The sequence below is a fragment of the Camellia sinensis genome, chromosome 4 (assembly GCF_055761805.1).
Source record: "Camellia sinensis isolate YWXY chromosome 4, ASM5576180v1, whole genome shotgun sequence".
Classification (NCBI taxonomy): domain Eukaryota; kingdom Viridiplantae; phylum Streptophyta; class Magnoliopsida; order Ericales; family Theaceae; genus Camellia; species Camellia sinensis.
Window position 1 is genome coordinate 219593909 of NC_138964.1, and position 22067 is coordinate 219615975.

The following is a 22067-nucleotide window of genomic DNA, read 5'->3' on the forward strand; positions in this document are numbered from 1 at the left end:
TATTTGTTCCATTCGGCCCATGCAAGCCTCTGAAGGTTTACTTTCACCACTTCTTCTTGCATTCTCTATCTTACTAGATAGACATCAAATGATAATAAACACAAGCATAATCTTATTCGTTTCCTTCAATTCATTTGATTTAAATGTATATTCAGTTTTCATATTCCGTTGCAATACCACACGCTGACACATGCAGATGGAATGCCCCTAACTCTTACTAGGACATCCTAAGCTCATACGGACCTGTGTGTGTGGTAGAACACGTGCTTTGATACCACTCTGTCACGACCCAAACCCGCCCCTGTAGGTTTAGCACCGTAACCGGCCAGTAATCCATAGATTACCGAAGGCCTCTGAACAGATTAGCAAATAATAAGGGGCTGCGGAAGCAATAATACAAAATAGACAAGGTCCAATGAGCTGTGAAAACGTACGTGGGACAGAACATTTCAAAACTTATTTATATATACACAAACATCCCAGTCCAGATACACAATATTTACAAGGTATTTACAGAATATACTTCCCAAGACCTGACTCTACAGAGCATACACACAGACTAGCATGATTACAAAAAAACAGCCATGTCCTAGGCTTCGTTCGGAACCTTCTCAGGAGGCACAACAGTTGACCGACAAAAACAAAATAGAAGGCCGTCAACTCTGGCCCTAGTCACATGCCGGCTCACCTACATACATAATGTAAACTGTGAGCGAAGCTCAATGAATAATAATAGAGTAAAGGGTTTCAATGAATGAGTTCGTACAGATTCAGAAATCATAATTCAGATTTGTATCAAATTCATCATTTGTCCAGATCATATAGAGACAAAAATCATAAGTCATGATTAAGTTTACGTGATACATCCATTAGCATAAACAGAATAGAACAGAACATAACGTATACACGTGAGGTTACGAATAACCAGTTCCATAAAGGAACCTCCAGATCCGGACAACAGAACAGAACAAAAGCTGAGCCCCCGTGACAGGGCCTCCGGTACGGGTAATAGAGTGTAGACAAAAATAAGTTCCATAAAGGAACCTTCGATACCGGGTACCAGCTAATAGATATCACATGATGCTAAGGATGTCATGAATACATATCAGAAATTGAATAGTCATTCATTGTACAGAACATATCATTTCGGAAAGCAGATCTTGTTTTATCACACGGAAAGTAGATATAGTTTGAACATAACTTTACTAAATTATTACTCACAGTTGGTCTTAAAATAGATAGACGGAGCAGATTGATCACACGATACGCGGCACGTGACCTATATAACACATAACGGACACACACTTGAAACACACATTTTAATTGCACAAAACTTACGTCGATGGTTCTTAGTGTGTTTCTAACCTTAAATCCTCACTAAAGAGTCTTAAACATGACCTAGGAATGTCTAGGATGGAATGAGGATGCAAAGATGCCTTGGAAAATATTTTTCAAAACTTGCTGAAAATAGGGGTCTCGCTCGAGCGTAGTTTCCTTCGCTCGCTCGAGCGAGCTTGTCAAAACAGAGGGGTCGCTCAAGCGTAAACTCCTTCGCTCGAGCGGTTTGTAAAAATGCAGAAGTACTGGTTGTTGAAATTTTACACTCGATACCTGCTCGATGCTCGCTCGAGCGTAAGACACAGCTCTTCGTTCGAGCGTAGGTCTCGTCGCTCAAGCGTGCGTCTGCGTGGACCAAAAACCTGAGAGCTTGGAATTTACGCTCGAGCCACCATTCCTTCGCTCGAGCGGAGCTCTGAACAAACGATGGTCGCTCGAGCGTTCCTTCGCTCGAGCGAGGAAGCCAAATTCTGGAATTTTCAGATTTGCCTCCCAAGCTCAAACCAAGCATTCAACACCTCAAAACTCGACCTCTTGGGCCCATTTTTTGGAAAACACTTGTAAACTCATAGTATAAGATGTTTCAAAGATCAATTTGTAAAATCAAGCCCAAAAGTGAGTCAATTAAACACAATTTCAAATAAAACTTCAAGAACAAACTTAAATGTAACATGCATGAATTCTCATGACTTCTAATGCTCCAAAACATGATCCAAAGCAAGATTAAGCTCAAGAATATGATGAATTCATGGATTATAACAAAAATATGGACATGCATGTGAGGATTCTATGAGAACAACCTCACAATTCAAGAATGTAGACATGTATGCATGATTTATGCCTCAATTCAACATTTTCAATCAATTCATGACTTAGATTACTAATGTCCCATGAACCAAGCAAGGATTAATCTTAAGTTCACAATTGAAAGGGGAATCTCCTACCTTAAACCTTGAATTCCAAGTAGGGCTGCAAATGAACCGAGCCGAACCGAGCTTTGCTGAGCTCGAGCTCAACTCGTTTACTTATCGCGCTCGTTTATTAAGCTCGAACTCAGCTCGATAAGGAACTGGGCTCGAGCTCAGCTCGGCTCGTTAATTTTAATGAAACTCGAGCTCGGCTCAGCTCGACTTGATAATTTTTTTAAATATTATTTAAATATAAATATTTAAATAAAAAATATTATTTATATTATTTAATATAAAAAAATGTATTTATATTATTATTTATATATATATATATATTTAATATAAAAATAATGTATTTATATATTATTTAATATATAAATAATATATTTATTATATAATTTAAATAAAGATGAACGAGCCGAGCTTAACGAGCCGAGTTTATGTGAGCTCGAGCTCGGCTCGTTTACTAAACGAGCCTAATATTCGAGCTCGAGCCGAGCCCTTAACGAGCCGAGCCGAGCTTGTTCATGAACAGTTCGGTTCACTTGCAGCCCTAATTCCAAGTCTAGGAGCTCAAATTTGCAATGCCTCTTCAATTCTCCTAAGTTCCAAGCCAAATCTTGATGAACTCTATTTTCTCCTAACTCTCTCACTCTCTAGTCGGTTTTGGCTTAGGAATATGAATGAAAATGATATCAACACATAACATGGAGAGTAATGGCCTAGGATTGTCCACTAAGTGGCAAAATAGTAATTAACTTGAACTAATGTAATTTAGCCTATTTAATCCAATTGAATCACACCAAATCAAATTTCAACTAAATTTACCATAAAATCTCATTAATTCTAATTAACATAAAACACTAATCAGTTTCGGAGTCGGCCGCCGATAAGGCCTTCAATTTGCAGTTTAAAACATAAAACACGAATAGATCATTTTATGGCAAACAGATAAAACTACAAGGATAATGCAATACATATGCAATTTAATTCCGGATTTCTTCTAAATTACTGTTAGGCATAAATAATCATGGTTTAGCATTAATCGGAGGTCGGGGTTATTGCAGGTCCTTTGTTTGTCATGGATCTATTGACCATTGTTCTGACTGTCACTTCTGTGACCTCTGTTCTGTTATGTTTTTGTACCGTGGTTATGGTTATTTATTTACATAATTTTCGTATTTCAGTTTCTGCCACTTTGAATAATTTGTTTATTCAAGTTAAGTTATGTAAACGCTTTAACTTAACTAACTATCCATAGTTATTTTGTATTCCTTATACTCTTGGCATAATATTTCTCACTCTGCTTTGTGCTTATACCTGTTGCCTTTTTAAGGCGATGAGATGTAAGGAAGACCCGTAATCTCATATAGTGAAACCTGAACAAGAATTGATACTGATCCATTATTATTATTTTTTTTTCCTTTTCTTCCTTTTATTTTTATTTTTTTACTGAGGGCCGGTCACTTCATAATAAAAACATAAATAAATAAAAGCCCTATAGATGTATTTTTCTCTTATTAAAACAGTAAAATGAAGTAAATTTTCTGTTTAATTATTTTTATTTGTCTTCGTCTGCACCATTTAATTTGCTACAAATAAATTAGTAAATTGCGATTCCAGCCCTAAGCCCTAGGGTTGGGTCGTGACAGAGAGAGAGAGAATATAGAGAGGGGCTGAAAAATATGTCGTATTAACAATGGGTAATTTGGTATTTTTATACTAGTTTGTCATTATGAACAAAATATTTTAGAGTTCGTTTGGGATATAGGTTGACTTTTTAAATTTTTAGTTATTTTAATTTGAGGTTAAAAAGTCTCGTTTATGATAGACTTTTGACTTTTTTGATAGAAAAAATTAAATGATTATAATTTGAACGTGATATTTTGTCTTATTAACCTTTTAATTTGTTGTTTTTTTTTTTTTTTGACTAAAATAGTCAAAAAAATTATTTTGACATGCCAAATGGAAGCTTAGTGCTTGAACTTGTGGACAACAAAATTTTTTTTGGCATGAGCGTCCTTATAAATTATTAATATTTATAAAATTTATTATTTATTTGTAATTATCTTTTACAAAATCTATTGATTTGATATTTCCCAATCATAAAAAGCGAGATAAAAAGGGAGGAATGAAGTTATTGACTAGTGTGACCCGGCTCATGGAGATCCGACCCTTTTCGCACATCTCAATCCCTCTATCTCTCGCGCTAAAATATCAGTTAAACCCTAAACCCTCTCTCTCTCTCTCTCTCTCTCTCTCTCTCCTCACCATGGCATCTATGGCGAGCAGGAGGAACCCAGTCCTCACATCCTTACCTTTCATCTTCACGTGGAGAAGATTCGGCTTCCGCACCATTCACAGCGGTCATATTGGCTTCGCTCCGTCCGATTACGAGACCTCTGTCGCCGGAACTAAGGTTCTCGAAAAATTCACAGAAGAATTCGAAATCGGATCGAGGAAAATTACATTGGAGACAGGAAAGATAGCTCGATTTGCCAACGGAGCAGTTGTTTTAGCCATGGAAGATACCAAAGTTCTCTCCACCGTTTCTTCAGCTAAAGGCGACTCTGTTCGCGACTTCTTGCCCCTCACTGTATGTTCGACATGTTCATATGTTGCACTTATTATCCTGTTATGAGCTCACATTGTAGGGGATAGGGACATAGGCAGTGCCGGAGAAAGGAAATTAATAAGCAACAACAATAAGATAATAATAATTTTTTTGAGCTTATATTGATTAAAAACTTAAATATTGACAAATCAAAATTGTAACTCGGTGTGATAGTGATGTAAATTTGTAATTTTAGCAAATCATAACCCATTATTTATAGCACAAATGACCATAAATCAATGTCCCTAATTTTTATTTGAGAGAGAAAGCTTAGAGAGATGTTGTTGCTTGAAAACAGTGTGTTGTAAACAATGCAAAAAATCACTAGCCAAAGAGAATACTGAAATAAGGCACTGGGTACATTCTGCATAAGTAATTATATATAAAAAAAGAATTCCAAAGCGAGGGTTGTTCCTCATTACCCTACAATGTTGATGAGAGAATATTTTATTAGAGTGAGCGAAAGTTCGAGGACTGGGAGAGGATGTCATGCCACAGTGGCTGATGTTTTCAAGATGAAAGAATAAAACAAAAGCATAAAATGAAAATGTGAATGAGGTAAAAATTAGGGCTGAGCAAGGAATCCGTGAAATCCGTAATCCGATCCAGTCCAGTCCAATCCGATAGGTTTGGATTGGTTTTTTGAATCCGTGGTTCGGTTCCGGATTGAATAATTAAAAATCCGTAGTTCACGGATTGGTTCCGGATTGAATCCCACGGTTTCGGATTGGAACCGATCCGGACCGTATACAAATAGTCTATATTTTTATTATACATCCTCCCCCATAGTATCTTTTCTTATTCTATGTAAAATCTAAACTCAAACTTAAAATCGTATAATATCTTCTTGTAGAAAATTTAATGTATAAAGAGAAATAGAGAATTGTATTATTGATTGATATAGATGTTATGGTTACAATGATTCCTATATATAGGAGAGGGTGAGTGTGTAGTAGGTGAGGAGTAGGTGAAGTGGAGGTGGTAGTGGTGTAGTGGGTTAGGTTTAGTGGAGTAGGTGAGGTGGTAGTGGTGTAGTGGGTTAGGTTTAGTGGAGTAGGTTTAAGTGGGTGAAGGTTTAGTGGAGTAGGTGAGATGGTAGTGGTGTAGTGGGTTAGGTTTAGTGGAGTAGGTTTAAGTGGGTGAAGTAGGTGGAGAGTAGGTGAATTTTAACAGCCCCCCGCAAACTCAAGGGGGATAGGAACTAACCAACTTGAGTTTGGAGAGAGTAACAAAACAAGAAAATACATAAAAATAAAAGAGGATAAGAGACACTGTATGGTCGTGTCAGACCATTGGTGAAGACACTGGATGGTGGTGTCATAACGTTGTAGAGGACACTGTATGGGGGTGTCATAACGGTGTAGAGGACACTGGATGGCGGTGTCAGACCGATGTAGAAGACAGTTTATGGGGTCATGTCGGACCGTTGTAGCAGACAATGTTGTGACAGTTGTTGTGACAGTTTACGGAGTCTTGCTGGACCCTTGTAGAAACTAACCGGAATCAATGTCGGGACAGTTTACAGAGTCTTGTCGGACCCATAAAGGAGCTAACCGGAATCAATGTCGGGACAGTTTACAGAGTCTTGTCGGACCCTTATAAAGTCGCACCCTCAAAAGGTGTGCCCAATCTTTCAAAAGGCGTGCCATCAAAAGGCGTGCCCAATCCATAAAAAGGCGTGCCATCAAAAGGCGTGCCCATGTTTTCAAAAGGCGTGCCATCAAAAGGCGTGCCCAATCCATAAAAAGGCGTGCCATCAAAAGGTGCGCCAGACACGCGGCGATGCACGTGATCGACAGAACGCGTGTCGGCCTGTTTGTCATGGTCTTTATAAACCTAAGCGGAGGCTGAGGCTTGGAAGCAGAGACAAAAACCTGCTAGAAAAACTCTGAAAAACTCTTCGTTTTCTGAGAGAGATTTCTGAGAGAGATACTCTGTAACACTCTGTTTTCTGAGAGAGATTTCTGAGAGAGATACTCTGTAACACTCTGTTGTCTGAGAGAGATTTCTGAGAGAGATACTCTGTAACACTCTGTTTTCTGAGAGAGATTTCTGAGAGACACTCTGTACCACTCTGTTGTCCAGAAAATGGCTTCGTCTTCCCGTGGTCTGCTCACTCTCTTTCCAGACCTTAACGAGTCAACAAGAGAGATAACTGGTGCGGGGGCCAGTGAACCTCAACCAAGCGCCCCAGGGTTTGTTCCGTTGAACTTTCCTATGCGGTCTGTGGAGCAAAAAATGGCAGTGCAAACTGACATTGAAGCCAATCAGTATACTTTGAAGTCCTGTGTGGAGACGATGACGGCAGTCACAAACTTGTCGCACCGGCTGCAGAGTAGGACAAATGAGGTGCAGCATTTAAACGGCCAATTGGCTCTGCTCCAGCGCATGTATAAGGATGCGCGAGCAGAGATAAGTGTGCTGAAGGCGGAAAACAAGGAGCTGAAGCGGAAGGCTACCGTGATGTTCCGATTTGGAGGTCCACCATATGCTGTAGTGGAGGAGCAGGGTGGAGTGAACGTGCTCGGTGGAGTGGGTAGTATGGAGGCAGCGCCGGTAAGGGACACCCAAGAGAAAAGCAAGAAGAAGAGACCTGCAGCAGAGTAGAGAAGAAAAATCCCACTGTGGGTGCGGGTGTGTTGTGGTGGTTTGTTTGTTTGTTGGTTGTTTTTTTTTTTTTTTTTTTTTTTTTGTGTGTGTAAAATTGTGATCGGGGTTGATCCCTGAGATAAATAAAATATGATTTGGTGTGCAAAGCTATATGGTATGAAGGGAATTGGAAAAAGATTAAAAAGAATGTGAAAGAAAAATAAAGAAAAAATAATAAAAATATATTTGAAATCAAAAAATGAAAGATGGAGGAAATAAGGAAAGTGGTTTGGAGAAAATAAATAAAAATAAAAATAATGGAGTTGGAAATCAAACGGAGGAGAGATGAAGATTTTTTTTTTTTTTTTTTTTTTTAATATAATATAATAAAAAAGGGATATATATATATATATATAATAAAGAAAGTGGGGAACAAGAGTGTAAAGAAAAGAAAAAGTATAGGTTGCATCGTGGGTCACATGGGTGAGTAAAAGAAAACAATAAAGAAATGAGTGGGTGCCCCCCATGTGCAAGGATAGTGCTGGCACTTCAATAGGTGGTACAGCCTGCTGAGCATCAGCTTTGACAGGAGCTGCCTTTGGACCTTTTCTCTAATAAATGCGTCAAACTGTTGCTGTTGGTGTTATCAAGAATGTGGAGAAGAGGAGGCTTGTCTGATGGCCTCTTGGGCTGTGTAATCATATCGAGGTTCGTGGACCATGTTGTCACCCTCAAAACCAGAGATGGGGACAAAAGGAATTTTGTCAGGGTTGTAACCAACCTTCTTCAGATAGGAAGAGACTTCATGCACAATTTCATCATACCTTGCTTTTGAGTACTTAGGAGTGGTAGCATCCATCTTGTTACAGCAGCAAATCATCTGCCTCACTCCAAGAGTAAAAGGAAGGAGAGCATGTTCACGGAAGAACTTGGGCTCCTTCTCAATCTCCTTGCCAGATCGACGATCAATCTCAGCAAACTTGACAGCAATGTGGGAGGTGTGGCAGTCAAGAACTGGAGCATACCCATTACCAATCTAACCCGGGTGATTCATAATAATAACCTGGGAGGTGAAATTTGCAGCTTCCTTGGCTGGATCATCCTTTGAGTTGGATGCAACAAAACCACGCTTGAGATCCTTCACTGCAACATTGTAGATGAAGACGATCGAGACGGTGGTGTATGGGAGGACAACAGTGAGAGGAGAGGCAGTGGTGGTGGACTCGAAGAAATTTCAAGGTATGTGTAGAAAATTCTAGCAGATTAGGTTGAGGTCCGGCGGGCGGCCAGGGCGAGGTTGCCGCCCGCCGGTGAAGCGAAAAATACTAAGTGCTTAACCTTGCTCTGATACCATGTAGAAAATTTAATGTATAAAGAGAAATAGAGAATTGTATTATTGATTGATATAGATGTTATGGTTACAATGATTCCTATATATAGGAGAGGGTGAGTGTGTAGTAGGTGAGGAGTAGGTGAAGTGGAGGTGGTAGTGGTGTAGTGGGTTAGGTTTAGTGGAGTAGGTGAGGTGGTAGTGGTGTAGTGGGTTAGGTTTAGTGGAGTAGGTTTAAGTGGGTGAAGGTTTAGTGGAGTAGGTGAGATGGTAGTGGTGTAGTGGGTTAGGTTTAGTGGAGTAGGTTTAAGTGGGTGAAGTAGGTGGAGAGTAGGTGAATTTTAACACTTCTTTTATTACTTTTGTTTGTTAGTTTTAAGTTTTAATTTGCAATGGTCTAAATACTTATGGTGAAACCAGTTTTCTTATGGTTGTTTAAATTCTAGAACAGTATGTCGTTATTATAGAAAAACATGTTGCTATTATGGAACTAATATAGCGCTATGTTTATATTTTTATGAAATTCAAGTGTTATATATATATTTTTGTTATTTAATTATGTGAATCCGTGGTCCTAAACCGATCCAATCCGTATTTAAATGGATTGGTTCGGATTGGTTCCATGATTTAAACGGATTGGATTGGTTCCAATTTTTTAGGAACCGTAAATAACGGATTGGTCCTGGTTTTATCCCAATCCGGTCCAATCCGGACCATGCTCACCCCTAGTAAAAATGACAAAATGATAATAAGTTAATGACAAACTTAAGGTGGGATATAGACTCAAGTGAAAAACTTAGCATCTAATCATGTCTTTGGCAGTGATGCCCCTCTGTATCTAATGACACATGATCCAGGAGAAAGACCAGCCAAATGTTTGGTTAGTCAAATATTTGATAAATTTTCCATATTTATAAGTTCCTTTCTCCTCACAAAAAAAGATGTCATTATGGTCAGCTCGTGATGGAGTTAGTGTTATTTTCTCTTGGGTGCTATTTGATTACAAATTTATTCTCTTTTATGATTCCTTGCCTTCTATGAAGATTTTAATGCCTCTTTATTCTTGTAAGGTTGATTACCAAGAGAAACAATTCGCACAAGGTGTGATTCCCAACACATTCATGCGAAGGGAGGGTGCTCCAAAAGAACGTGAACTTTTATGTGGTCGTATCATTGATAGACCCATACGACCACTTTTTCCTGCTGGATTCTACCATGAGGTCCAGGTATGGTATTGCTGTTTTGGTTTGTGACATATTCTGCTGACTTTCTTTCTCACTCACTGCTCTTACTCTCTTGATCATTGTGGACTGTTTCATAGGTAATGGCAAGTGTTCTTTCTTCTGATGGGAGGCAAGATCCAGATGTAATGGCAGCTAATGCAACATCTGCTGCTCTTATGTTATCAGATATTCCTTGGGGTGGTCCCATTGGAATGATACGTATGGGAAGGATTTCTGGGAAATTTATTGTTAATCCAAGCATGGATGAGGTAATACTCGGTTAATAATTTTTTGGTAGTGGTGCATATATGTCCTCTTGTTGCACGCATTGCTTGCCACACTCGTAGGATGGTTTTAGCATGCTAGATATGCCTATATTCAATGATATTTGAAATTGTGGGGTTTTTCTTTTCTATAATGGTGGTTCTTCAGCTGATCTTGAAGGTAGTCGTCACAGAAGTTTTGCTTCTTGGTTCCTCATTTTTCTTTGCCTTATCATGCTATTTTTATGTTCAAATTTTACCAGCATTTGATTTGCATGTTGATATGTGGAAACAAATAGAGCAGAAACCTTTTCTTGGCCTGTTGTTGACAAAAATATTTAGTTCATGGCATAGCTATAATATATGTTTGCATTGCTTCATTGGTTCTGTTCCTGCAATGACTGTCAATGTAGTATCAATTGTAAAATGGTAATTTTTTGATTTGTTGCGAGTATCACATTCACTTGAGTTTTTTACATATTGAATTTGATGCTGTATCGGCTTGAATTAGTATAAATTAGCTTCAAATTTCTCAAATCTCTCCATATGCTTGAAACGTTGCACATATGCTTTTACGATGCGCTACATATTTTGTTATATAGATGGCTAATTCTCTTTGGATTATGATTAGCATTTGCAACATAATGAACGTCATGCAGCTTAATTTAAGCGATCTCAACTTGGTATATGCCTGCACAAAGGACAAAACTTTGATGGTAGATGTGCAAGCTCGTGAGATTTCAGAAAGAGATCTGGAAGCTGCCTTAAGGCTGGCTCATCCTGAGGTAAGTCATTAGCCTCACAACAACTTTCAGCAGTGTAGTAATTGAATTATATTAAGGTGTCTGACTCCAAATAATTAGGCAGTTAAATATCTTGAGCCTCAAATCAGACTAGCAGCCAAAGCTGGTAAGCGGAAGAAGGAATATAAATTGTCTGTGGTGTCAGAGGGCACATTGGAAAAAATCAGGAACTTGACCGAAGCACCTATTGAAGCTGTCTTTACAGATCCTACCTATGGCAAGGTGTGAATCATTCTTCTAGTAACATTTTACTTTGCCATGTGGTTATGTGTATATAATACCTGTGGATATTGTTGTTTGGTTGGTTATCTTGTCTTGTTTGCGTCAAAGCAAGAAAGATTTGTGATATTCTCTCTCTGCCCGATGTATTTTTTTAATTATTGTCCTACTATTTACATTCAGTTTGAACGTGGAGAGGCCTTAGATAAGATTACACAAGATGTAAAAAAGGTACTGGTTGAAGAGTGTGATGAAGAAAGCTTAAAGGTTCTATCAAAGACGGTTGACACTGTAAGGAAACAGGTATGCATAGAAATTTGTGAGTTAATTCTTTGAGTAAGCTATATTTTGTGAAGTTCTTCAGTTATGTTCATGTCTGCAGAATGGATTCTGTAATTTAACTTATTTCTCAAAATTTTAATGCATAAACACCTATTGTCTACGATTTGTTATCGTGCTATGTAATTGTTTATGTTCCTATTATTTAAGTTGGTATTGGTAATGCAACATAGCATTTCCTCTTGGAGGAAAGATACCACTTGCTATTTCTGTGTTCTTGCAGCTGGGGGATATATATATATATATATGTACATAATTCATTTTCTCTAACGAAACCAAGATGTGTAATGTGACATATTATTGGACCATAAAACTTTGGATTTGGCGGTAAATTGTTTATGAAGGAAATTGATGTTCTTTTATGAACTATCCATTTAAGCTTTTAGATATATTATTTTTCTTACTAAATTCATATTTATTTATATTAGTTTTTACATCTCTCAATGATGGTGAGTTTGTCAAGTTTTATGAAAATACCAGATTGTTCGAAGAAGAATTATTGCTGAAGGACTTAGAGTTGATGGAAGGCGTCTTGATGAAGTTAGGCCTTTGTTTTGTGAAGCTGGTTATCTACCTCAATTGCACGGATCATCACTTTTTTCACGTGGAGATACCCAGGCCAGTACTTATTTACTTAGATTACTTTGTTGTAGTGACATAATCTGCCTTATCTCTGCATGTTTGAGATCCAACTTTATAGACATATTTGATGTTTTCTACAGGTTCTTTGTACTGTGACCCTTGGAGCACCTGGAGACGCTCAACGTTTGGAGTCCCTGGTCGGTCCCTCAACCAAGCGTTTCATGCTTCACTATAGTTTTCCACCATTCAGTATTAATGAAGTGGGTAAAAGAGCTGGCCTGAATAGGCGGGAAGTTGGGCATGGTAAAGCAATTGATTTTTCTTCATGCCATGATGTCATGTCAGCAATGAATTAAGATTGGTCTGTTTATTTTGACCAATTGAATCAAGCTTCTTACACTGCTCCAGTAATTCTGTTGCTCAATTTTAACTCTTTCCATATCTGTTTTCTTAAAATATTTGCCATATGTCTGTATATGAATTTATGTGGATGGTGTTCAAATCTGAGGTGATTTGTGTAGCAAACTTGCTGTTAAGCAGGGAGATTATGTATAACAACTCCCTGGGGGTGTTAGGGTTTCTCTATATACAATACGTTGCACTCTCATACAATATATGTAAAGAATTAAGAGCTAAAAGTTATTGGCGGTAAGGCAACCTTACTTTTCATATTGTTGTCCTCTGAAACCGCTTTGGCTGTTAGTGAATGGAAAGGCACCATATTTCAAGAAGTGAAGTTATATGAAAGCAAACGGACTGAATATTCTATGGTGGAACAGACCGTATGATGCATGTTTCTATATGATTGCATAATGGCATGATTCAATGCTCCTCTGCACTATCAATTATCAAGTTGCCATAGTTTTATGTGAGAAGTGATATGTTCACTGATAGTCTGCTAATGCTTTATTATTATGTTTCTCAAGAGATGATGATTTTTCTGTACAAGTATCTGTACTGTTTAATCTAAATAGCTACATAATTTATTCAATGAGCTAAGAATATCTAAAATTGTTGCCTTTGCTTGGGTTAAAAAAAAATGTAGGCACTCTTGCTGAGAAAGCTCTGCTTGCTGTGTTACCTCCTGAAAATGATTTAAGATATACAATCCGTGTTAATTCAGAAGTCATGGCCTCTGATGGTTCAACATCAATGGCAACTGTCTGCGGAGGTATACCCTTCTATCCTACTGCAATTGTTTCAGTCAGGCATTTCCCTGTCTCCTTTCTGTGCTATGGATCCCTCATCCTGCTTGAACTTTTGTCATCCTTTTCACTTTATTCTCGTTTTATATTTGATTGTCTGTCACCTCTCTTTTACAGTTGTGGTTGAGTCATATTTATTGAGTGATAAAGTGATTGTGAAACTTTCCAGTATTCACTACTAAATGTTTGGGGCACTTGCAAATCATGAACAAAAATTATTGTTTTAAATGGATGGCCACACCTTCCTTTTCACAAAAGCTTTGATAATGATGCAAAAAAGCTGCTGTGTGATTTGAAAGTCAGTTATGTGATAGACTAATGGGTATATTTCATTCATCAAGTTGTTTTATGCTTTTCTATTTCTATTTACTGTAGGCAGCATGGCTTTGATGGATGCGGGAATTCCATTAAGTGAACATGTAGCAGGTGTGTCCGTAGGCCTTGTGAGTGATGTTGATCCATCAACTGGCATAATCAAGGATTACCGCATACTGACTGATATTTTGGTAAGGATTTTTATTGTTATTGTCATAGGCTGAATGCTGAAAAGTTTTTGGAATTTAGCAAAAGAACAAAAAAAGAACATTGGAAAGTCCATGGAAGTCTGCTGAAGCAGTTATTGCTCACTTCAGTCATCTTTTTGCTTATTAATTTAATATATACTTTGGGAAATGTCTTGCTGTCTTTTGCAGAATTATTCTGGTACTAAGTTCTTTTAATCTTTTGGTTGGAGCACCTAAAATTTTTACTAGTTATATTCCTCTTTATCTCTTTGTCCGTCTCTCCCACTCTATAGGGCCTGGAAGATCATCTGGGGGACATGGACTTCAAAATTGCAGGCACACGGAATGGAATAACAGCAATTCAATTGGATATAAAGCCTGCTGGAATTCCTCTAAATATTATTTGTGAGAGTTTGGAACCTGCATTTAAAGCTCGGCTTCAAATCCTTGACCACATGGAACAAGAAATAAACGCGCCGCGTACTCAGGATGAAAGGAATTCTCCACGAATAGGTAAGATTTTGCACTCCTATTGCACTTTGTTCTGTAGATTTCTTTTTGTTGGGAAACTTTTGACCGTGAGCTGTATTTTGTGCTTTTGGGTAAAATTTATGATCCATGATGCAGTTACCTTGAAGTACAGCAATGAAGCTCTTCGCCGCATGATTGGGCCTCTTGGTGCCTTAAAGAGAAAAATTGAAGAAGAAACAGGTCTGGCTTAAGCTTGAGAGTTCTTCATATCTTTTAATTCAATCTTTGAAGTCCCTCTCATGAATGACTAAAATTTTTGGTTTATATATTACAGTTTTCCTATTACCTTTTGTGTCTTATTCTGATTGTCGGGTAAAATTTTATGGCCTTTTGCCCATCTTGATGTCTTTGTGTTCTTGCAATGAATTTCTTTTCCTCTTTCTGTAATAATGCCACATTAGATTTGAAAGGACTGTTAGAATTTCCCATCTTTACCTTCACCTACTCCACTACACACTCCACTTCACCTACCTCCACTTCACCACACACTCCACTTCACCTAACCCACTATCACCTCCACTACACCTACTACCACATTTTCTTCTATATATAGATTGTATAGGAATTGTAATTAATCAATCTTGTAATCAATCTTGTAATACATCAATCAATAATATACATCAATATATTTTTTTACATGGTATCAGAGCAAGGTTAAGAAATTAGTGATTCCGCTTCACCGGCGGGCGGCAGCCTCACCTTGGCCGTCCGCCGGACAAACCCAAATTTTCAAATTCTCTCTCTCCTTCCTCCATACTCTCACCCACATACCAGTGCACAAACCTCAACCTCATTACCTGAGATCTCGAAGAAGCAGAAGCCGTACAAACGTAGCGTCATGTATAGTCGCCAGCGTCTTCCTCCTCTTCCTCGCCAATCAGACAGATCAGACATCAAAGCTTGTTTCTCAGTCTTTCCAGAGAGAGAGAGAGTGAAATTGCTGGTGATAAATCCGATTCTTTCTCGGAAGTCTCTCACTCTCGATCATCACAGTCGTCTCTCTCCATTCCGTCCTTCAAAATTCTACAAATATGCAGAAAACTGTCCAAGCATGGTTCGCCGGAGGCCCCAGTAGCAGCAACGATCTGCAGAAATCGTCGTCGTCTTTGCTCGCCGATTGGAACGCTTACGCAGCCGCCAAAGAGTCCGAAGACGCAGATTCCAGCTTAGGCTTCGATCTCGTGGCCGCCGTAGTCTTGCATCCTCCTCTTCTTCTCCCCCGCCTCAATCTTCGGATTTTCCATTCTTCGGTGTGTCCTACAAGTCTGTGAATCTCAAGTCGCAGCTACTTCATGGTGGGGAAGGATCTGAATTGGAATCCTCCATAAAAAAAAAAAAAAAAAAGATCATGGATTTTCTCAATATCTCTGAAAACGATTACTGCATGGTTTTTACCGTAAACAGGTCATCGGCTTTTAAGCTTCTTGCAGAATCGTACCCATTCCAATCTAGTCGGAAGCTTTTGACCGTTTATGACTACGAGAGTGAAGCGGTTGAAGCCATGACTATTGTTGCAGAGAAGAGAGGAGCTCGAGTCAGGTCAGCGGAATTCACGTGGCCTAGACTGAGAATTCACTCGAAAAAAATTGAAAACGATGGTTGTGAGGAAGAGGAAGAAGCAGAAAAACAGGGGACTGTTTGTGTTCCCTCTTCAATCCAGAGTTACAGGAACTAGTTACTCTTATCAATGGATGAGCATGGCACAGGAAAATGGGTGGCATGTCTTGCTCGATGCTTGTGCTTTGGGACCAAAAGACATGAATAGCTTTGGCCTCTCTCTTATACGCCCCGATTTTCTTGTTTGTTCATTCTATAAGGTCTTTGGGGAAACTCAAGCCAACCTGTTCTTTTCCATTGGAGCTTAGGCCACTTGGCCTGCAGTGTCAGCCTTTTGACAAAAGAAGACCCATTACACATGCTGTTCAAATGAGGTCCACATGCACAAACTCTCTCTCTCGGTAATGATCAACACACAATGATCCCCTTTCTTTTCTTTTCTTTTCTTTATTCTCCACCCACATGCCTCCTCTCTCTCATCTTTTCACTTTCCAACCCACTTTGCATCCACCGCCACTTTCCCACTTCCTTTATTTTATATATATATATATATATATATCTCTTTTTTATTAAAAAATAAAATAATAAAAAAAAAAAAAAAAAAAAACCCACGAAATTTACATATTTGCCCAACACTCCTATTTTATTCATATCAGGGGCTCACCCCGATCACCATTTTACACAAAAAAAAAAAAAAAAAAAAAAAAAAACAAACAAACAAACAACAACCACATCCACAGGCAGGATTTTCTTCTCTACTCTGCCGCCGGTCTCTTCTTCTTGCCTCCGTCCTGAGCAGCCCTTGACGGTGCTGCCTCCGTGTTTTCCACGCCGCCGAGCAAGTTCACTCCCCCATACTCATCCACTGCAGCATATGGAGGACCTCCAAATCGGAACATCACGGTGGCCTTCCGCTTCAGCTCCTTGTTTTCTGCCCTTAGCACGCTTATCTCTGCTCGCGCATCCTTATACATGCGTTGGAGCAGAGCCAGCTGGGAGTTTAAATGCTGCACCTCATTTGTCCTACTCTGCAGCCGGTTCGACAAATTTGTGACCGCCGTCATGGTTTCCACGCATGACTTCAGAGTATACTGATTAGCCTCAATATCAGTTTGCATCGCCATTTTTTGCTCCACCGACCGCATCGGAAAGTTCAATGGAGCAAAACCAGAGGTGTTTGGTTGCGGTTCACTGGCCACCGCACCCGTTATTTCTCTTGTGGGCTCGTTCAGTTCTGGAAAGAGCGTGAGCAGGTTCTGGGTAGCTGGACGGGAAGACGAGGCCATGTTTTTGAGTTGTTAAGTGTTTCAGAGAAGGGTTAGTTTCCGGGTGTTTCAAGATTTGCAGAGACAAGCTCTCCGAGCGTTCAGAGGTTTCAGGCTAGTATGCACAGCCTTCGCCTCAACCTGTTTTAAATAGCCAGGGCCAGCCACGCGCATCGCGCGCCTCTTGACGCCCGACAAATTGGGCACGCCTTTTGATGGCACGCCTTTTGACAAAATTGGGCACACCTTTTGAGGGTGCCACTTTTACAAGGGTCCGACAAGACTCTATAAACTGTCCCGACATTTGATACCGGTTAGCTTTTTTAAGGGTCCGACAAGACTCTGTAAACTGTCCCGACATTGATTCCGGTTAGCTCCTTTATGGGTCCGACAAGACTCTGTAAACTGTCCCGACATAGATTCCGGTTAGTTTATACAAACGGTCCGACATGACCCCATAAACTGTCTTCTACAACGGTCCGACATGACCCCATAAACTGTCTTCTACATCGGTCTGACACCACCATACAGTGTCCTCTACAACGTTATGACACCCCATACAGTGTCTTCACCAACGGTCTGACACGACCATACAGTGTCTCCTATCCTTTTTTGTTTTTATGTATTTTCTTGTTTTGTTCCTCTCTCCAAACTCAAGTTGGTTAGTTTCTCTCCTCCTTGAGTTTGCGGGGGGCTGTTAGAATTTCCCATCTTTACCTTCACCTACTCCACTACATACTCCACTTCACCTACCTCCACTTCACCACACACTCCACTTCACCTAACCCACTATCACCTCCACTACACCTACTACCACATTTTCTTCTATATATAGATTGTATAGGAATTGTAATTAATCAATCTTGTAATCAATCTTGTAATACATCAATCAATAATATACATCAATATATTTTTTTACAAGGACAATGTGTGCGGATATTTTGACTTAGATGTGGTACATGAGATTCTTTGAAGCCATCCCCTTGAGTGTTCACATTTAAACTTGCCACCGTATCTTCCCCATCAAATTATATTTGCATATTGTTTAAAAATTGTTTAGTTGATGTGTAAAATACTGGTTGGGCATTATTTAGTTGATACGTAAAATGCTAAAAGAACTGTTCAATGCCAAACTTTGTGTTTTTTTTTAGGGTGAATTACACTAATGGTCCCTATAGTTTGGGACTTGTGTTATTTTGGTCCCTAACTTTTCAATTGTGACACATTTGACCCTGAATTTTGAATCTTATTCTAAATGAGGACAATTAAAGATACTATTGGATTTTTCAAGGGCAAAATTGTCAATTTGATAAAATATAAACTAATTTGACAAAAATAAATGTCAAAAAAATATTTTTGAATTTTTAAAAATTATTTTTACCCACTAAAGATAAAATTATGTAAAATTGATATATCTTTTAGACATTTATTTATTTATTTATTTTACTAAATTAATTTTTATTATGTGTTTGGATGATAATCATGTAAAATTAATTTTTAAACATTAATCATGTAATTTTTATCAATTTTACATAATTTTATCTTTGGTGGGTAGAAATAATTTTTAAAAATTTTAAAATATTTTTTTGACATTTATTTTTGTCAAATTAATTTATATTTGATCAAATTGATGATTTTGCCATTGAAATTAAGTAATGATATTTTCAATTGTCTTTATTTGGAAAAATATTTAAAATTCAAGGTCAAATGTGTCACAATTAAAAAGTCAGGGACCAAAGTGACACGAACCCTAAACTATAGGGACTGTTGGTGTAATTTGTCCCTTTTTTTTTTTATCACTCTGAAACTTTGTATTTAGTTTACATCACCTCTCTAGCACATTGCACATCTTTTAGTAAAAAGCAAAAAGTTACTAAAATAACATATTCCCAAACAACCCCTTAAACTTGTAAGATTGATGGACACTTGTAAGGCTCACTTGGGTGTAGATCACTTAGCAGTTAGATTAAGACTGTTGTTTTATATGCATCTAATAATTTTCCATAATGATCTATATTAATGTCTATAATCCAGGTGCACGGATCTCTGTGAGTGATGGAACACTTACAATAGTCGCTAAGAACCACTCTGTACTGGAAAAAGTATTAGAAAAGGTACTTCCTGCATTAGGATGTAATAATTTATTATGTGTTCTTTAACTTGTATCACTTGATATCTGGCCTGATCTCTAGAAGCTAGGCTAAATATTTACATTTCATCGATTGTTTAGCATTCTTAATAATAATAAGGTTAGTTCTATCAGAATCCTCCAATTAAAGTGCGTCTTAACTTTAACATGGTCTTCAGGTTGATTTTATAATTGGTCGTGAGATTGAAGTTGGAGGGATTTACAAAGGCATTGTAACATCGATCAAAGAATATGGTGCTTTTGTGGAGTTTAATGGAGGCCAACAAGGTCTCCTACACATTTCTGAATTGTCACATGAACTGGTATGTAAATAATTGTGTTAGAACAACCTTTCCCTTTCCCCCCTCTTCATTGAACAACGTCTCTGTTGTTTATCTAATTCTTTGAACATTTGCATGTAGTTTTTCAAGTATACTTTATTTTTGGTGATTTTCACAATCTCACTTCTCATGTGACTTTTGCGGATCAGCTTATTGAAGAATTTGCATCTAGTAGCGTTTGGGTTGATTTTTCACCTCTCTTCATGAAACTCATTGCCTATTTCTCATCAGGTGTCCCGAGTTTCAGATGTGGTATCTATTGGCCAGCAACTTTCATTAAAGTGCATAGGGCAGGATGTTCGTGGTAACATCAAATTATCTCTTAAAGAAACTTTACCCCAACCAGGATCCGGAACAAATAATGTGGTTGAACAATCTTTTGCCTTTATAAAACAAGCACATAATGATTGGACATCAGTTGGCGATGTGCCTACTGAGCAAGGAAATCAGCACTCTGCCATGGGGGATGTGCTAGCGAGTAAACATGAAATTAGTGTGGAAAACTCCTCTTCTTTCTCATCATCATCTATTCTAATTCGAAGTGCTGCAGAGTGTGACGAGGCGGAAAAATCTGCCGGCTTAAATCAGAATTCTAAAAGTGGCCCTCGGGATGATCTAAATGATAAGGAAGCTGTGGTCAAGGCTCCAATAAATGCGAGAAATCTGAAGCTTGGGATGAAGGTAACAGCTAAGGTTCACCAAATTCGTGCACGGGGATTAGTCCTTGACTTGGGTGGTGGAATTCATGCTATGTATCGGTTTGAGGTACATATTAGCCTCTTGCTTTTGTTTTGTTAGCAGTCTTTTTAGTTTTTATCTTTGTCTTTGTGTTTGGCTGAGTTTTTAAAATATGTTTTCCGAAAAAATCTCAAAAACTAGTTTGATGAAAAATGGAAAATACTCATTATTTTCATATGATTCTCTCTTTTTTGGGGCATAATGATTTTTAATTAGTTCAGAATCTTCTTCTTGGTATTTATTTTTATCAAACTAGTTTCTAATTTTTGAAGGAAAAAAAAAATCAGAAAATGAGTTTAGGAAACTCAGCCAACATTTGTCTATCATGGAATAACATTTACTGATTTTTAAGAATCTGAAAAGAAGCATGATTTCTTGACCATAAAAGAAACATGACTTTGATTTTAACCTGATCGCAGACATGCTTTTCAGGAATTGACCTTTAAACATTAAAACACGTTCAAAGCTTATTTAAACGTGAAAATATTGATTTTTTTTTTTTTTTTTTTAAATGGCTCATTCTTCCTTGCAGAGTAGCGGCAGGAGAGACTTTGAGATCGGCGATGAGTTGAGAGTCACGTGTTCAAGTTTTTCTAGCAAGGGAATTCCTGTAATGTCTATGGTAGAAGATGAATAGTCTTGTATCGGCTTATATCCTTCCTGAGAATAAAATTGCATACTTGTCATGCCCATCAATGAGCAAGAACATTGGTGTGAAAAAATATCGTGTACCATAAGCGCAGAGATGTTGAAAATGCTGGGAAAATATTGGGGTGTGCATGGATCAAGGCGTGTGATGTTCATATGACCTGGTGGGCGATGCAGCCTTGGCTGGAGCAAAGCTTTTGCGACCTAGGGCTTGTCCACGTAACAATTAGAATGGCTCTCGGTTCTCATTTGAAGGTTCGTTTTTCCAAAGCTAGTGAACTTCATCGATCTGAACTGTCATGATTATGATGCACAACACGGATTTCAAAATTTTGATTATATAGGTGGCCTGTGCTGTGTGATTTTGTTGTAAATTTATTTATTTATTGATTTTCTTATTAATATCTATTCGAGTTTTGTTTAAGGAAAAATGAGAATCATTGAGAGAGCATGTGGCAGTTGAATAGGCCCTGTTTGGTATTGTTTTTTTTAAAAAATTGTATTCATTTTTGTTCAGTTTTCATATTTTTGAAAACAAAAATAATAAAAAGGTAAGAAAAAAATCCCCATTATTTTTCGTCTTATATGTTGGATTATCTACAATGTACAGAATATGTAGTAGAACCAAATAATTCTCTTAGTAAGTTAGTTAGTTAGGTAACAGAAATTTAACCTGGATCTGTTTGTGGGTTCAGTTCTGACCTCAAGAGTCAAAGAATCGACCCAGATGGACGGTCAGGATTATGTAGGTGTGTGATCTTTGACTTTGGGCTAGTGTCATTTACTAATTATACTTTTTGAAGAATCTATTATACACCTCATATATTATATGCACTCTTAATTATGTCATTTTCTTGAGATATTTAGTTATGATTTTTTTATTTTTAATTATAATTTTTTTTTTAATTATGATTCAAGAAGCATAAAATTATATCATTTTTTA

General features: G+C 38.0%; 1 protein-coding gene and 2 long non-coding RNA genes across 3 annotated transcripts; all 3 read left to right on the forward strand.

Annotated features, from left to right (window-relative positions):
• The first annotated feature begins 4375 nt into the window (after positions 1-4375).
• LOC114316294 (polyribonucleotide nucleotidyltransferase 2, mitochondrial) lies at positions 4376-21696 on the forward strand. The gene is made up of 16 exons (XM_028262967.2): positions 4376-4842; positions 9850-10005; positions 10101-10271; positions 10925-11050; positions 11129-11290; positions 11471-11590; positions 12107-12244; positions 12349-12511; positions 13254-13379; positions 13789-13919; positions 14210-14429; positions 14544-14627; positions 19304-19383; positions 19577-19720; positions 19970-20503; positions 21009-21696. The coding sequence occupies exons 1-16, from the start codon at positions 4378-4380 to the stop codon at positions 21111-21113; spliced, it is 2925 nt and encodes a 974-aa protein (XP_028118768.2). The 5' UTR covers positions 4376-4377; the 3' UTR covers positions 21114-21696.
• LOC145823210 (uncharacterized) lies at positions 5792-6156 on the forward strand. Its single transcript, XR_014365480.1, has 2 exons — positions 5792-5903; positions 5976-6156. It is a non-coding gene; the product is annotated as an uncharacterized LOC145823210 (long non-coding RNA).
• On the forward strand, positions 6411-6659 carry LOC145823209 (uncharacterized). Its single transcript, XR_014365479.1, has 2 exons — positions 6411-6500; positions 6573-6659. It is a non-coding gene; the product is annotated as an uncharacterized LOC145823209 (long non-coding RNA).
• Positions 21697-22067: the final 371 nt, after the last annotated feature.